Below are 18,643 nucleotides of genomic sequence, written 5' to 3'. Positions count from 1 at the left end.
CAGATAAAGTCGTGTCTTATTTATACTCTGTTCTACTGACAACAGGCCAGCGAAAAATCTAACAATCTACAGCAAAACCATCAATTATTATGGGCGTTATAACATAGGTGTGCAGCTGAACGAAACATACACGTCGAACCCCCCCAGACGATTTAAATCCCTGACGAAACATACACGACGAACCACGGCAACGGGTTAAGGCTTGCCGAAGTACAGGTTTTTTTCTAGAGAAGTCGAAAGATGCCATGAGGCATGCCCATACTTGAGTCTGTGCGGTTAGGCACAGTGTAGTTCTGCATCAACTGTCGATTATGTTTTGACCAGTCCCTGCCCATCAGGCAGAGTACACCTGTATACTTGTGTTATCAATATATACATTTATTTATATGTTTGGAAACGCCAGTTGTATTTGTGTATACTTGGGTTGTGTATTCCCTACCAGTTTGGACTAGCAGATCCGTCCAGCTTGGCCCATAGTGCCGACAGCGGTTTTCCTCTCCCGAGATCCCCTACTCGACCTTGGGGAGGCATAGTACATCACGTACAAGCAAGTCGTTCTTATGAGCCTGTCCCTTACCCATATTGAACAGGAGTTCACGGGTCTAAGTGGGTAGGAGAACTGGGTTCTTGACCCACAGGGTCAAGGGACATGGCTCAGAACTTTATGGACAAGGTCATATATCACCCGCTTTAACATTAAAAGAACTCTGCATTCTGCCCAAACAGTGCAATTATGTGATCTGTATTATTCTCACAATAACCAGCAATCAATTATTTGCCTAAACAGTATTAACAGGGTGGTCGTCATCATCATGGAGACACATACATTTGCTGTCTTCCTCATCGTCATCATCCTCGTCATCCCTGTTATGATTATTATTAAAAGATTCTAGGATTTCTTGACTGAGTAATGAACTAAACTATCTACAAGAGGCTAAGCTCTTTTACAGCAGCTGCCAGTTGCACAGCTAGCTGAGGAACTCCCAGCATTTTATGGAACCCAAAGTCGCATTACAATGCTCACAGCAGTCTGCCACTGGCTCCTATCCTATGCCAGATAAATTCAGATCACACCCTGCCATCCCACTTCTGTAACATCAATTCTAATATTATTCTCCCATCTATGGGTAGCTCTTCCTAGTCGTGCTTTCTTTCAGGTTTCCTATAAAAACTTCTGAAATACTTCTGAAACATTATACAATAAATGTTGATATAGTGAGAGCAATCCAAGCTCTGTGAGGTCAGGGCCCAAATTTCATTTTACATGAGATGCCTCCTCACCTTTTTCTTTCTGAAGAAAATGCTGCCCCGTTTCCGCCTCTTGCCTGAATCCCGCTCATATGCCACCCTGTCAAGAAACAAAGACTGCCATCAGATTTAGTGCTCTGCTCATGGTACACATTACAAGCATCTTCACACTGGCAGCACACAGATTTCAAATGTCTCAATACAGTACAATGTGGAACATTTCTTCACAAGACACATTATGTATGTGTTGACACAAAATTAAATGCTATTATCTTACAGCTTCAGCATTACCTCCTTGACAGTTCCATCACACCTCAGTGTACAGCACAAATGGACACAGGTAAGATTATAAAATCTGCCAGATTTCCTTTATGACATCTATACTTTGCAGCTTGAATTGGATCTATCAGTACGAAACCTATTTTTTCATAAACATTGTGATAGAATTGTTGTGTTATATGTTTAGCTAACTCAGGTGAATGGCAAAATAGCTAAAGATATAAACCAAACTGAAACTCTTTTTTTCTCTAACCTGTCTGACTCTAAGTGCTGTGATTAGAATCTTGACTGGGAAAGAGCCAGTACTGGCTGTGAGGCTATTTATGAAAACAGCCTCACATACAGGAGGAATGCCCTCGAAAATCATGTACCTCTGTTCCTTCTTCAGCAGATATCTATTTCTCTTCAAATTAAATTCTGCCCAATCCCCAATTTTTTTTTTTTTTTTTTTTTACAAACACAACATAACAAAGGAAGTGATGGCCAGGAAACCAGCTTGCAGCAGACCTCCCCTTGCATACAGCCGTTTTCCAAACTGGACAAAATGCAAATTCAAAGCTTATTCCACACTTTCATGTAAATCTTCAAAGGTTCATCAATGTATTGGATTTGTGGTGCTCTCAGAAGAGCCTACAAAGAGTACAGTCCTCTGGGATGTAACACTTATGTAGTCTACAAAAAGCTCATCAACATTTCAGATGAATGAACTGCCCTCACCTTCATGGTTGAAGAACAAGCCAAGGAAGCAACCTGCAAGAAGCAGGTAGCAAGCACAGCTCTGCTTGCTGCCTGCTTCATGCTGGTTGCTTTTCAATCCTGAAAATGGAGGCAGTAAATTCCTGCAAAATGTCTGAACTTCTAACAGCTGACATAGTGTCACACTCCAGAAGACAGTAGTTTTGAATGGTCACTGCTGTGCAAATCCCAAATCCAATACATGAAGATCCTCATTAAGCAGTCTTCTTCGGTCATGACATTTTTTTCTCTTGGGTGCAAACACCACCAGAAATTTATTCTCGACCTCAATCTGTGATTACAGCTTTGTGCATTTTGATGTCTAGGTTTTCAGACAGGGCAGGGAAAGATGAATGATTCTGAACATGACAATCACATCAATTTCCCGAATTTAATAGTCTCTTAATTTCTTCTAAACATCATTTTTATTTGTTACTCTCATCTTCAAATATCTGAACTTTGGCACACATACAGCATGCGCTTCTGCTGCATTCTGGTCACAAGATATGAACATGTATGGATTTGTTTCATGACCACCCAATTTATAGGAGCCTTCTCCCACAAACTTCTTTATGGAGGAGACCCCACACACTGTTTTTGCATTGCTCCAAAGAGAAGCATTAGAATGGAGACTATCAGCTGTAAACACCAGCAGTAACATGGATTCCTGGCTGGGGCAGTGGGAACTATAAATGTCTTCACATGTGTAACCCTGTTAGTGCCAGCATCCAGTATGAAAACAGCACCATTGGATTTTTATTTGCATTCTTTTAAAAAATTGATTTCAACTAATTCTTTTTAAATTTTAACTGCTCAGGAAGAGACAGAAGCCTGGGCAGCTCATCTGGTTAGCAACTAGGCTGTAGAATTGTTCTCTTCTCCACAATGTTCAGACCAGCTGTGGAGTCTACCAAGCCTCCCAGAAACAGGTACAGCAGGCTCTTTCCCAGGGAGTGAAGTGACTGGGGCATGAAACTGACCACTCACCCCCATCTACTACTGAGGTTAAGAATGTGTAGAGCTATACCTCCACTCCCCCATATGGCTTCATGGCATGGGACTTAATTAAGCACATGTATGTGACTTTTACCTTCAGGAATGCAAACCTTTATATACCATCAGGTGGCAGCTGTGTCAAGAAATAGGCAACAGGGGACATCAGATATGGAAGACTGAGCTTATTGAGAATTGCACTATAAGGGCTGGCAATTCTTGGTAATGTCTGACACACACACTGAAGGCAGGCAAGCGGCAGCAAAGCTACTCACTCTTTGAGAAAATCATCTAGAGAGATCGGGCTGTTGGGTGCAACTAAGTGCTTCACTGCTGCCAATACCTCCTCTTCTGTCTCACTTTCTGTTCCGCTGGGCCGCTGGCAGCTGATACATCAACACAGAGCAAGCAACTCAACACATGCAGGAAGACATGGTGCTCCTGACGCAATCAAAGTATTACTACATACAGCAGGGAGCAGAGCAAAAGGATAAGAGAATTTCAGATCTCATACAATACTGAAATATTCTTAGGATACAGCAAATTTTTAGTAATATCCACAACAGACCAGTTTGGGATGACCATGAACGCCAGGTGCCAAGGCAATAGCTGGGTTTGATCCCAGGTAACTTCATGAGCAATTCATGGTGAACAAAGAGGCACTGGAGCAGGTACTTCTCTGACTTTCTTCAGTCGTTACCTGCTAATCACTATTTCATCACTCCTTCAAATTCATCTATCACCACTACCTGAGATCTGTGATAATAGTGCTGACCAGGCATCACACTATCACAACCTGTCAGCAAACTTGGGGGCTTCGTTTTGGCTCATCAGAGTAAGTCAAGTTGGATTTAAGGTTCTCATAGCAGTGACTATGAAGAACTCATGTCACATAGTCCAGGAGGAGTTCACTGACATTTCAGAAGAACGTACTGCATTGACCTTCAGGGTGAAAGAGTAAGTGAATCAGGCAACCATCTGTTTTCTTCTTGCTGGTTGCCTACTTCATTTACTCTTTGACCCTGAAGATGTAGGCAGTACATTCCCCCAAAATGTCAGTAACTCCTACTGGACTATGTTACATCACATCCCAGAGGACAGTGGTGGTAGTAGCAAAGTAAATTAATGTGTTAAGGCCAGCTAGCTAGGTCTTATGCTGGTAATAACTTTCGCAAAGGAAGTACACAGTGTGTCCAGGTTCTGTTAGAACTGTGTTCATTAAAAATACAAGATGTGAATTATTTTCAAAATTTCACTCCTTTTATTCAAAACAGTCTCCTTCTGAATCAATTCATAGCTGGAATCAATTGAAAAGTTTTTGAAAATAGTCACTGTACTCCTTTTGTGGAATCGCATTTAAAACTGTGGTACATTCCCTTGGATGTCATGGATGGTGTCTCCTTTCATCGCTAACTTAACTTTCTGAAACAACCAGAAATCTGCTGGAACCAAATCTGGCAAATACAGAGGATGATCAAGGACTGTGATTCCTTTTCTGGCCAAAAAACTGCGCATGATCTTTGATTTGTGGGGTGGGGCATTATCGTGGAGGAGCACCCAGGAACCTTGCTCTCGATATTCAGGTCGAATTTGATGAATTCTGGCCCACAAACGATTGAGGACTACGAGATAATAATCAGAATTCACTCTCTGACCTTCTGGCAGAAATTCCTTGTGAATGACTCCTTTGGAATCGAAGAAAATGGTTAGCAGTGTCTTTATTTGACTCTTTTGCATGCACACTCTATTTGGTTTTGGCTTCTTTGGGCTCAACTTCGCTGCACTCTGCCACTTTGTGAGAGGCTCATATTGAAAACACCATGTCTCATCACCAGTAACAATCAATTTTGTAAATTTTGTATCACTTTAAGCCAACCATAACATGTCTTTGCAGTGGTCCACTCTGGCATGTTTTTCATCGCTTGACAGTGCGTGCGGTACAAACCCTCCATTTGCCCAAATCCTCAGTCAAAATTTGAGGCACAGTACTTTTTGGCATTCCCAAAAGCTCCTCGATGAGTCTTGCAGAAACACATCTGTCTGATGCAAGGATTTTGGTCACTTTTTTCACATTTTCTTCAGTGCGACTTGTTCTCGGCTTTGATGCATGTGGGGAATCTTCACTGCTGTCATGATATACAGCATACCATCGAAAAATGTTCAAGTGACTCAAACAATCACTGCCATACACACTTTTCATCATTTTGTATGCTTCTCCAGCTCTTTTGCCTAACTTCAAACAAAATTTGATGTTGGTTCTCTGTTCAACTGTCATTTTCCAACGAGCGTCAGAACAGTACTATTACATTCAAGGTCAGAACACATGATGCAGGGATGTTTGCGCTTTGAAATTATAGACAGCCACAGTTGAAACTTCAAGAATCTTAACACAACAACTTGCCAACAGATGGCATTGCAGGGAAAAATTTAAAAAAATGAGTCATAATGGATCCTGGACACACTGTGTATGTACACTTTATGCTGCATTACAAAGCAAAGAGCCTGGAGCACAGGTGTGCAGTGTGATGTCCATCAAGTGATGTGGAGTATGCAGTGGGCAAACAACATTCTCAAAACATCCATATACTGCTTAACAGTGAAATCCCCATTTAATGAATACTGAATCACGGAAACCCCAAAGAAATGTAACACTGAAAGAATGGGGATGGGATCAAGGCATGAAACGTGAGAAAACTTCAATGCAGAAACATTAAAATGGGGATTCCACTATATGAAGTAAAATGCTAATGCAAATCAGCCAAAAATATGTGAATATTCCTGTGCAGTGCAATTCATATATATGACAAGGCCAGTTCTAATAAATAACAAGCAAAACAGCAAATGGACTGAGACACATATAAGCAAAGTGCATTAGGACTTATCATAATGCTGAGCTGCAGAATACACAGAAACTTGTTTATGATACTGACACTGCAGTACATGTGTATGCATGTGCTAACTGTGCTCCTGCAGGACATGGACACTCAAGCATTACACTACAAATTTGTTCTAATTTCCACCTCCTCTGTCAGAAAGTTGTAAAATTTAGAGAGAAAAAGTTCATACTTCAAAACCAGAAATGTCCCCCACGGGTCTTCAGGCATGCTGTTGGACCTGAGCCTCTCACAGCCATGATAACAAGGGCTATGTCTTCTGGCCTGCAAAGCCTTGTGGTTCTGAAGGAACCTGACATTTCAGACGAACATGTCACCTACATCTTCAGCACTGCTGCCTGTTTCTCCTGTTTCAAACTTGGTTTACTGTTTGACCCTGATGAGAGAAGTGATATGTTCCTCAGAATTATCAGACTCCTTCCTAACTACACAGTATTACAGCCCACGAGACACTGTGTATGCTCACATGTATTGTTATCTACAAGCGAACATAGTTAATGACCCAGAACCAAAGCACGCACATACACCACATAATGCACTCTCCTAACAAGTTACTGAAATGGATTAAGAGTGCATAAAGTGACACTGTACAGAAGAAACAGAATGATTCATATCCTTAGAGCAAACCTGTTAACACAAGTTTTTGAACCACTCCTTAATTTTGATGTTATTTACTGTAACTATGCAAGTAAAACAGAAAATAAACTCTGCTGGAAAAGTATATAAGAATATTCTATTCATATGAGCCTCGAAGTTTTCACAAAATTCAAGATTTTTAGGTTAATGTGTTCTCATGGGTCACAATATTGCATAGTCTCATACTAATGCTACAGGGCAGCATACTGATGGAGTTGGTACCCTCCTAGCAGACAATATATAAAAACACAGAAGTACAAAATATACAAATTCTGTTTATGGCATTATTTTTGTTGGTCATCTGAGCAAGTTTCAATGCCACTCTTTTGGCTGCAACACCTGAACACATTGATGACCCTGCTCCCCACCCTTAAAGGTGCACAAAAGAACACAAGACTAGTGAAACATGTGCATGTGTAGGCCCAACATAACAGCCATAACTTTTGGGTGATGCAAGAGATAATGGACACATGCTGTTAATTTAAAAGTTCTCCTACTCTCCTGCTATATAAACAAAATAAGCTGAGGATGCTGCATTGTTCACTAGCCTCCTGACCAAAATAGCATCAGCTGACTGATACATGTAAAGGACATGCAGTGCTTTCTGTGAGGTAGGAACTGGATTCTTATATCTGTTTACATGAACACTATGGGTTCAGAACATTAAATGACCATGGGTAAGACTGGGGCTCTTATACTCAGAAGGCTTTACCAAGAAAAGAATATGTGCAGTGTTATATAACAATACAGCTTTGTGCAGTATACATACAGACAAGTTTGTTTTTATTATTCAAAACAAATTTTTGTAACAATTTTGGTTGGTAGTTCTTGATAATTTCTTCAATGTAGAATTCAAGGCCATATACTCCTGTTTCACCCAAAATTCACCAAGTACTGTGCATAGTGCAATAGAAGCCAACAGACAGCCAGCAGCAGCAATTCAAGTGTGCAGATATCTGGAATAACAGTACTCACGGGGGAATGATGGGAGTGGTTCCGTCGATGGCCACCTCATTTGCAATGTCCTGCACCGCAAGCATGGAAGGTGTTGACACTGACTTCTGCAGGGGCAGTCTCGCAGGTAACAGCCTCAAGCTCTCTGCCTCCCTTTTTGCAACAATCTTGTTAAAGTCATTCTGCAAAACAAGAGCCCAGTCATAAGGGACATAAAGTGCAATGTCTCCCCACTGTGTGCTTCAAACAGTGAGCAGATACACTATGGAGACTGCAGCATCTTCATGCAACAACAACATCATTTCACACTGCCACTACAAACTGGTGAACACCACTGGTCACATGTTGGCCAGGCATAATGACAGTTGTTTGCTTTATTTATGAGCTCTGTTCCTTTCTGCAATTGTGCCCTCAGACAATTTGTGATGAAAAGAAGACCTAACAGCTTCATTCCTCTGACAGAGTTTGGGGGGAGGAGGGTTTGCTACATTACATGTAGGTAGAGCCACCATTTGTTGGTTTATCTATACACAGGAACTGTAACTGGAGGGCACACAGGAAGCAAGCAAGCCCAAAGCAGCGGCTTATTCTCCTGGTAACTGGGGTTATGCTTGAGGTGCACACAGAAAAAAAAAGTATCATAAGTATCCGTTATTATTATAAATTTTAACCAAAATTTGAATATGACAACATATTTAACAAAACTCCCGAATGTCAAATTTAATGAACATCTATCTGTGCAGCTGTTCTTAAGCTGTATTACATGCAAACAAACAAATATGGCAAACTCAAGAGATGCACTGTTTCAACTTCTTCTGCAAATAAGCCAAAATGGACCCTAAATACATAACAAGCCATGATGCCATGAGGCTACAACTACTCAGCTGGACTAAGATGGTGGCTGGGTCTCGTGATACCTGCAGGTCTGCCTCATTCAGTGAATGAGTTGAAGCACCTCCCGTACTGCGGGCAGCACGACGGCCTCCTGCAGGGCCTGTCACAAGCAATCTAGTGCTACCTGCACTATCCACCTGATCCAAGAAGGGGTCGTCCTGCTCAGAATCCAGGCTGCTAAGGCTCATGCTGCAACATACAACACTAATTACTAATGACTGCAGGCTGGAGCAGGTACCCCATGGGGCATGCCTGGCCTCCACCAGTCTGTTACATACGGTTACAACTCTAATCCTGAGACATGCAAGAAATGTAGCAATGCACAATTTGCCTCCATCACCCCACTTCCTCACTCTGCAACTGTAAAGCTCCAAGTCACCAATTGTACGAAGGGGGACCCAAAAATAACCGGAACCGACCTGTTGCGCGCACATGCTTTGTAGTTACGAGGTGTGCTGCTAGGTGGTGTTAGCTGGGGGTCTCCCGCGACTGTTAGTGAGCTGGCGTCAGTCTGAGTTAAGTGGTTTGTCTGTGATGCTCTGTTGTGTGCATTCCTGTTTCAACCCTTTGGCGATTAGTGAGATGGCCGACCAGAAGGAACAAAGAGTGTGCGTGAAATTTTGCTTTCTGTTAGGGAAAACTGCAGCCGAGACTGTTGGGATGCTTCGGCAAGCCTTTAATGATGATGCTTTGGGGAAATCACAGGTCTACGAGTGGTTTTCCCGTTTCAAATCTGGCAACATGTCAACAGAAGACATGCCACGCCCCGGGCGTCCTTCGACAGGAAGAAATGACGAAAACATTGCCAAAACCAAACGTGCAATTGATGAAGATCGTCGAAAGACCATTGACCAACTTTCTGAGGAAACGAACATCTCATGGAGCACGGTCCAGCGAATTTTAACCGAAGGTTTGCACATGAGACGGGTGTCTGCAAAATTTGTTCCTCGCTTGCTCGGAGATGACCAAAGAGAAAACCGCGTGAATGTTTGCCGCGACTTGAAGACTGAAGTGCAGAACGATCCAGAAATTTTTGTTTCCACAGATGAAGAGAAGTCTGAAAGGAAAGCGATTCCGTGATGTGGATGAAGTCAAAGAAAACACCCTAAAGGCTTTGAACAGTAAACAGTCTCAAGAATTCCAGCACTGTTTTGAGCAGTGGCAAAAGCATTGGGACAAGTGCATTAATGCACATGGACAATACTTTGAAGGGGACTAATATACAGTTCAATAAAAATGCAAATATAAAAAATAACAAAAATAAATTCCGGTTATTTTTGGGTCCCCCTCGTATAATGTAACTGACATGCATAATGCTATGCCCTGCCTTTAGGTGAATATTAGTGTGGTGATGGCTGCAATCAAACACACAGCACTTCAAACACTAGGTCAGTACGCTACCCACGAAAGAGGATGACAATAGTTTTAGAAATAAACTATAACAAGGATTTTCTAAATTTATTCTTTTCCTAACTTTGGCCTCAAACCTTATTCATACTCTTTTAAGTGTTGCTCCTACACACTTCTACCTTGGAACATCCCATACAATATAAGCCTCGGTTGAAGTTTTCATGAAAATTAAGTCATAAAATTATTCCTTGACAATGACGACAGGGATGGTTTCCCCAGACATCAGATTTCTGCTCTGAATTGATACAGCTGGATGCAAGAGAAAACTTTATTCATTTCTAATGACATATTACATATTTTACACATTGCCTTTGACAAAGATTCTGATATTTTGTCTTGTTCTACCTACTTAGCCTTCAAGAGAATCTGCTTTATTCTTTATGGCATTCATTTTCTCTCCCAAATTAACACAGATAACTCACACACTTCAAAAGGCAACTTCATTATTACCCAAGCACTGTAAGACATGGACAGTGACTGTGACATCAGCTATATAGCTGAACATTTTGATAGTACCTCCGCTGTTTGTCTGATGTCCTCTTCTCTCCACTGCCACTGAGATCCTCAAGGGCTGTCCAACTCCTGCGTCGTTGCACATCACCATCTGCTCGACCAAGGAGCCACTCCTTGGAATTACCTGCGTGTTACACCAGTCAGTGTGCATACAGATGACTTGTATGTTGTAAGGGCTCAGAAAAAACTGCATTAACCCTGAGCACAGGTCCATGCACTCAGTGCAGCAACCTGTTCCCCTTCCCACCCCAAGATCAGTCTATGCAATGGAAGTAATGCAGGTGAGTACTGCTGATAACCATGACACAAGAACCTAAATGCTGACTGGTGTTAAGGGTCAAGACATGCATTAAACTAAATCTGGAATAACTCCCAGTTAACACTCACAAAACGGGATATATGCGCAACACATACAAACAATAACCACCTATCCCAGTTATCTGACACACATTGAGGGGCACGTCGTAGCGTAGTTGATTGAGGCACTATGCTACAAGCCAGAAGGTCGTGGAATCAAATCCTGCTGAGGTCAGTGGACTTTTTTCAATTGACCTGATCCTTCCAGCCGTACTATGGCCGTGGGATCGACTCAGTCTCTAACAGAAATGAGTATCAGGAATATTCTTGAAATGTTCGTGGGGGTAAAGGGCAGCCGGCATGTAATGCTGACAACCTTACAGCCATCTATGAGCCGATTGTCTAGAAAATGTGGGAACCTCAACATCTCATAACCCTATGAGCCTCCACGGCCTGTTACAGGGATACCTTTACTTTACTTACTTTATCCCAGTTATCTGATAAAACCATCATCCTAGTTCTAAAGATACTGAATTTATCTTTAATTAGAAGACATTCCCCAATCACAAACTAGCAAGTTAGGAAATGTTCACATATGGTAACAATTTTGGAGCATTTACCTCAAAGACCATTTTGATCATAAAATATGTTTCACTTTCCTTACAACTTTTGTTTGAAATATTCTTCACTCAAATAAATACTTGGCCAGCAGTGCTCCATCTGCACTCAGAAACACAAGTATTGTCCATTACAACATTATAACCTGTGGCCAGAGTAATGAAGTATGAATGTGTACCTTTTCCATGAAGAATTTCTGGAAACCCTGGGGCAATGAAGTTACCAAGAGGCACAGCATAAGTAGGAGATGAGTTGACTGATGCTAGGAGGTCAGGATCAGACCCAGCTTCATTGTTCAGTGCCGGACATGAGGCACTCAGCCTGGCATACTGTGTGAGCCCCAAGATCTGCAATCAGTATACATATATCTGAGCACCTACCACTCATCTCTGTGCCTATAAAAATATAACTATTCTGTCTGTGCCTAGCAACAAATCTGGTAACAGAAACCAAAGGCTCAAACAGCTAATTCCACAACCACCACTGAATATGACCAAGGAAGTTCACTCACTATATCTCCCAACTTCACAATCTATTCTCCTACCTCCCGCTTCCTTCTCAGTCTTCCTACTGACCACTTTTATAACATTAAGGTAAAGTTGTCCTTCTGCTTCATTATGCAATATGCCATTAAGAAGTATGAGAACGCAGAGGTATGGCTCCATGCATTCTTAACCTCAGCACTAGATTGAGATAAGCAGTAAGCATGCCATGCATCTTCGCCACTCTACACCTGGTGCCCACTGGATAGGAGCTTGTGTGAGCACGCAACTTGTCTGGACATGGAGAACAGAAAATCTCATTTGAGAATAAAAATCTGATTCTTGTAATCCAGCCTCAGCTGATCACCATACCAATGGAAGAACCCAGTTCGCTGCAATGAATGCATCAAGTAGGATGAGCTAGCAGCAGGCAAAGTACATATACGTGTCAGAAACAAGAAATGCATATAAAGTTCTGTTCAAAGAATGGTCCATGTCTACAGCTTATGCAATTAATAACTGGATACGGCTGCCACAAAAGGACCGCTGGCAGGCTTTTGTGACTGAGGCAATGAAACTACATATTATGTAACAGCTAAATGACCATGAACAGACTGCTGTGAGAACACTGACATGATGCAGTATGGAGACAGACATGCAGTCTTCACATATATACACAGATGACAGCCCCTGTGCTTGGAACAGTGCCTCTGTGGGATGAATATATGGCTCTCTTCACTGAAAGGAATACAAACAGAATGGACTGGAAAAGGATACAAGAGAAATAACTGACTGAGATAAAGGAACAGAGACATAAAAAAAAATCTTTGTTGATTTCAATGGACCTTTTCCACTCGTAAACACAAGAACAAATTTTATACCTGCAGATATGAGGCATAAGTGCAACATAAACATTACTCAGATTCATAGCATCTTTCAACCGTTAAATATGAAAGCACCATTTCCATTAGAAGTAATAATTATGTTCATACATTTCCAGGGTCACAACATACATGAAGTACTGGCATAAGGACGATCAGAGACGCTGTGGACATGTTAATCAGCAGCATATGACTAAAAAATGACTGGCAACAGAAGTGTAACTGCATCAAGGCCACAGGAAGAGATCCCATGGGTGGAAAGGATGGCAGTCCTCGAGGCTTCCCCCCTTTTGCCTACTGTTGTACTTTGTCAACCAGGCTAAAGCATTTGTCCCTATCTACAGTTATCACTACCAACATCCACCTGAACTGAATTGCTGGATAACTGGAGGTAAATACAGGGAAACACACTAGAAAAGGAAGCATAAATGTTCAAGGGAGACACGGAGAAGGTTGATCCATGAGACTTCTTTGTCTGGCCTCATTATAATCTGATATATGTATTATCAGGTTCAATGAGACAAAGTTCACTGAAAAACTGACTTTCAAGAGGGCCGAAAGGTGAACAGATATTACAAGACCAAAATAAGGTCACTGGGAATGCCAGGAGATACACTGGGCAATGGGATAGAGACAGAGGAGGTGATGACCATGACTGGACATACCAAATTCTGTTCCAACACTCACCTGATTGCTGAGGGCCTGCACCGTTGTTTGGTCACGCATCTGCTGGATGCTTTCATGGATCTCATGCAAATGCTGCAGGCTGTCTTCTGTTGAAATAACAACCATAACTGCTGTCAAGGGCAATTCTTAACACATCTTATTTATACGATCTCTCTCCTGATAACATTAATACATTTAAATTGTATGTGCATCCTCGATCACTGTTAAGATGAAGACATTTCATTAGCTCTTAATAGACAATTCCTTAGTGGGCAACCAAGATACAGTAAACCCTTGTTAATCCAGATTAATTGGGAGACAGGCAATCTGGATTAAATGATAATCTGGATTAATTAAGCAAACAATAGCCTTAAAAGACAACAAAAAAAACTTATAAAACAAATAAATTGAAAAAAATTTAATAATATAGGTAGCACTGATGAAAATAAAGTATCTCTGTGTAGAGCCTTTATTTAAGAACTGTAGAAAGACTAGAAGCTGAAACTCGGGGTCTCCTTCGTCCAGCTCAAGCCAGTGTTGGATATTTTCTTATGTGGTTTCAGTCTCTCCAGCCACCTTCAGCACAGTATGAAACTCCTCTTGCTCCTGAATCCCATGTGTCTTTTATAGCATGTACCATCTACTGTGAACAGAATTTGTAATTTTCTGTATTTTGATTTGGATTGTCCAACATCCAGATCAACTGTAACCAGGGCCGCGTCATAGCTCAAGCAGTTAGTTACTGGCTTCCCACCGCGGTGATCCGGCTTTGATCCCGGGTCTGGTCAAGTGGGATTTGTGGTGGGCAAAGTGGTGCTGGGGCGGGTTTTCTCCAAGTACTTCAATTTCCCCTGTCAATCTTCATGTCACCAAATTATCCACCATCATAATCACCCAGGGCAGGCTACAATATGCCGATCAGTGGCCACCGTGCCGAGTGGACCCAGTTGGACTCCCCCCCCCCCCAATAAACAAATTAAAAAAAGAACTGTAACCAGATTAGCAAGGCTTTACTATATCAGCATTTTATCACTACCTGCCTGGCACAGACATCACTGCTGCTGAGCAGGCTAAGTGTACTGGTAATACCCTACACCTCTGTTTGCAAGATGCGCAGTTTGACTGTCAAGCCAGGACACTGGCTATCATGTCTGGAGTTTTCAATCACTTTCTTCAGTCCCTCCAGGCATATGTCAGGATAGTACACCATCAGACCAAAACCACTTCCTTCCAAATCCTTTCCAATTCTTTATGCATCACCATATAATCATTCAATATTACAGGTGAGAGATATGAAGAGCCTTGCGAAATACACAAAAAAAGGGGGGGGGGGAATTGCAGAATGACCTGTCATCTCTGTCTAGCAGTTTATATATGTATATCCTTGCATTCATCTCACTGGCATCTTAAAAAAAATGATTAAACACATGTCCTGTTACAAAGAAACATAAATACATTATGCTGTTGACATGCACCAGCCATTTCAGCACATCTTATAATTCTGACCTGTGTACAGGGGCTGGCTATAGCCAGTACTACTGCAAAGCCTGTCACAGAGGAAACAAATATACTGGCATGAAAAATAAAGAAACTTTATACGAGGCAGTTTAAAATGAAATCTGAAACTTCACGTAAGTTGCTGGGATCAATGGGATGGACACAGATGTCTGAGCAATGAAACAGAAATAGTCGGTTCTCCTATGCTGGGTCTGGAGGCTTGATACCCTGATTGCCCCTCATTACCTCTGGCAGCAGGAAACTGCTGGGATACAGAGAGGGCTTAACAACCCCATTCATCCAATTATCCGTGATTAGTGACAAATTAATGCCAATGAACAGAAAATTTGAATTTATTCCTTACCCTGCTCCCTTTTTCTGTTTCTCTACAGATGTAAAACATAACTTTGTAACTAGTGTGGATAGAGGGACCTCTCTCAACAGGACACTGATATGTTTAACATCAAGGTGCAGTTTCTCTTGTGGAGAAATGTCTGGCATGTGGAAATGTGCCAACATTTGTGGACACTGGATACAGACCACCACATGCTTCAGCATATTCAGCTGAGGAAGCTCTGTTAAAGAAATCGAGTAACAAATGGCAAATTATGCTGGATGCTTTTTCACTGAATGTCATTCCTTATACCACAGCTACTTTCACCATGGTAAAGCATAAATGTCCACAGGAGCATGACTCTCTCACACTCACCAAGAACTGGGTAATGCTTGGCACCAGGAGAGTGTGGCGTCACACTGATGGTGGGGACCAGGGGCCCAGGGCCCCCGTGCTTGTTTGCCATGGGGGGCCCTGTCCCCTTGCACAGCAGTAGGTAGTCTGTGATTACGTCGTCGTCACTGTCATCTGCGCTGTTTGGGCACTCATCTGCAAGAAAAAAAGCTGTTCACAACAGATTCCTGCCATTATGACCTCTGACACATGTTCACACCCCAGTGCTGTAAATTTCAAATACAGAAACTTAAATATTATCCTTTATGGCATTCATTCAGCAGCTGATATACAAGCATGAAACAACCATGTGAGGCAGTCGGGACCGTTCCCATTATTTGGCAGGTTGTGCGTTTGAATCTGGACTCAGAGATCAGTCATTCTGACTGCAAGTTTTCAAGCAGAGCTTATTGTTCAGTCCTGCAGATGTAACTGAAAGGCCAGACCCATGACCTGTGATACTGCCTAGGACACAAGTCAAGCAGTAAAACAGGTCCAATCACATCTACAAATTTAGCACCTTCCCATCTCATACCATTAAGCAGATACAGTAGGTCTGGGGAGACATGAGCTGTAGCCTTGAGATGCACAGTAGCTCTGCTGCCAGAACAGAGTTCATGTTCTACCAAACTTGAACACACAGAAGAGCAACATTTTCTGGGATGTGACGCCATGTAGAAATGTACAGACTGCTTCCATCATGAGGGCTAACTAAGGAGTTCAGCCAGGCATGCAATGGGAAAGCACAGTGAGAAGAGTAGGACACATGAGAAAATCATGGTTCTGGCAGAGGCGTGCAAAAGAGCTCGGAGAGAATAAACAGGAGAATGGATAAAGCAACTAACTAGTTGGCCCTGAAGAGAATATGAGAATCTCCACAGGAATACATGATGCCACATCCCAGGGACAGCCTTCTTCACAGTTAGCACTGTGAGACCTCAAATCCACCAAACCTACATAGAATTTTGACCTGCATGTTGGTAACCGGTGCATTGCAGTGGCATGAAGCCACTCCCTTTAGCTCACAGGGAAACAGGGACAACAGGCCTGTCTGGGTTGTGTGCTGCATGTGGACACACACCTGCTTTGAATTCACAAGGTCCAGGGTTACAATCACAGGCCAGAGAGCACCATTTGTAGCCCTCCCAAGTCCATCCATGTGAATGCTATTACACAGATCATTGTTAAATAAACACATATTGGGACGTTACAATGGGAACCTACCATGTTAAAGGCACAATGCAAAAAATCTCTGGAAATCTATGTCCAGAAACATAATAACAAAATAAATAGGATATTCATGCATGGCACAGCAATTCTGGCGTGTTCATCCCCTTTGCTTTCAATTATCTCGGAAACCGTAAGGCTTCAGCGAGAACTGCGCTGGACATGAAGTGTGTTTCATAATGCCTCCCTTATTGCTTACGTTTGAAACATCTCTCTCTCCCGCAAATATTTAGCGAGTTGCGCTCAAGAAGCGCGCAGGATCGCATGTAGTTCTTCATGTAAAGTGTGTCCACTGCTGCTGTCCGATTTTGATCAGAATTCAAATGTGGCGCGACAAAATTTGGCATAAATCTGCAACATCTGAGTTTTAATGAAACGCCGTTTCCCTATGTTCTCGAGTTGTTACACGGCAAATGATAGGCGCATTTTGCATTTTTCGTTGCGACCGCGCCGCAAACAACGCGATCCTGATGAATCCAAGAGATGAACAAATTCGGCAGAAGAGGCCGTCGCTTTCCAATACACAAACTGACAATAATTCTGACAGCTGCTGCCGGTCTCTAAGATAATATAAATTAGAAATGTTTGAAAACAAAGTGCCAGATGACGTCAGAGGACATGCGCCCCTATTGCGTCTCCACCGCGTATTGATTCTGCCCGTTTGTGCGATAGGATTGACTGCTTGCTGCACGACTCGTAGAGACAGGAAAGGGGTGGGGGATATGTGCTGCGATAACAGCCCGTACCCGCGTTCCAGAGATTCCGGTTTGAACACAAAGGCGGTTTCTCGCGGGTTTTCTCAGTCATACAAGCGAACCCGCTCAGAACCTTAATACAGACCGTCTCTCACGATCTCTTCTTGTTAAACAAGGTTGAGATGGGCGATGAATGTAACACGAAATGATGCAACCAGAAACGCGGATACGAAATTATGGTCATAAAACCATAAGGAGATCGTTTAGAATATGAAGACAACGGGTTCCTTGCAGAATTCACAAAGCCTACTTTCCTACTGCATAATTTGTAGTCCTAAATACATATAATCACATAATCATCATCGTCGTTACTTTATTCTAATTCTCTATTCCTCCTCAAGGACTACCCGCCTTAGCGTGCAGAGGTCTGGCTGCCCCAGTAAGCCGAAGAGCTATGCTGGCAGCAGCGTATTCTCCTGGTTGAGCAAACCCATGCCAGACAGATCAAACGGCAGGGGACACACGAAGTGTAGTGCCTGGTCCTCCACGTTGGGACTCGACGTGGGACTACCAACCCCACGTCGGAAAAATTTACCGATACGAAACCATGGAAGAGACTAAGGCCCACACATGGTTGTAACGCCAGTAAAGAAGAAGAAAAACTTATTGCGTAAACAAAGACTGACTACATCAATTGTCATATATAACCCCAGCAGTTGCACCTTCGCCAAAGTTGCAACGGCTGACTTACAAAGAATGTTTCCAAGAAAACGTCATGCAGCTGAGCCTTTCTGGATAAGCCGCCAGTCACGCAGCTACTCAAGTAACTTCCCAACATTTTATGGAAACTCGAAAGTTCATTACCGTGTTCACAAGACCCCTTGACTGGTCCGCATCCTGAGCCAGATCATTCCAGTCCATATCACCCAATCCTCAGCTCTCAGATCCATTTTAATATTACCCGCCCATCTGCATCTTGGTCTTCCTAGCGGTCTCT

The 18,643-nt window shown here is 42.4% G+C and overlaps 1 protein-coding gene across 7 annotated transcripts in view; it reads right to left on the bottom strand.

Moving 5' to 3' along the window:
* LOC111863069 (rho guanine nucleotide exchange factor 18) overlaps positions 1-18,643 on the bottom strand; it is a 64,248-nt gene that overhangs the window by 30,884 nt on the left and 14,721 nt on the right. For 6 of the 7 annotated variants that reach the window (XM_033750909.1, XM_023849040.2, XM_023849039.2 and 3 more), the window contains 8 exons: positions 15,707-15,880; positions 13,522-13,607; positions 11,650-11,818; positions 10,560-10,680; positions 8,657-8,822; positions 7,761-7,921; positions 3,531-3,641; positions 1,282-1,348 (listed from right to left, as the gene is read on the bottom strand). In XM_033750909.1, coding sequence (XP_033606800.1) covers positions 1,282-1,348; positions 3,531-3,641; positions 7,761-7,921; positions 8,657-8,822; positions 10,560-10,680; positions 11,650-11,818; positions 13,522-13,607; positions 15,707-15,797 — 972 coding nt within the window. In that variant the 5' untranslated portion in view covers positions 15,798-15,880. The remainder of the gene's footprint in view (positions 1-1,281; positions 1,349-3,530; positions 3,642-7,760; positions 7,922-8,656; positions 8,823-10,559; positions 10,681-11,649; positions 11,819-13,521; positions 13,608-15,706; positions 15,881-18,643) is intronic. The other variant, XM_023849042.2, reaches the window with a different exon arrangement.

Source organism: Cryptotermes secundus, unplaced genomic scaffold, assembly GCF_002891405.2.
Source record: "Cryptotermes secundus unplaced genomic scaffold, Csec_1.0 scaffold1777, whole genome shotgun sequence".
NCBI classification, from domain to species: Eukaryota; Metazoa; Arthropoda; class Insecta; order Blattodea; family Kalotermitidae; genus Cryptotermes; species Cryptotermes secundus.
The sequence above is the reverse complement of the archived record's forward strand: the minus strand, read 5'-3'. Positions and strand labels throughout refer to the sequence as shown.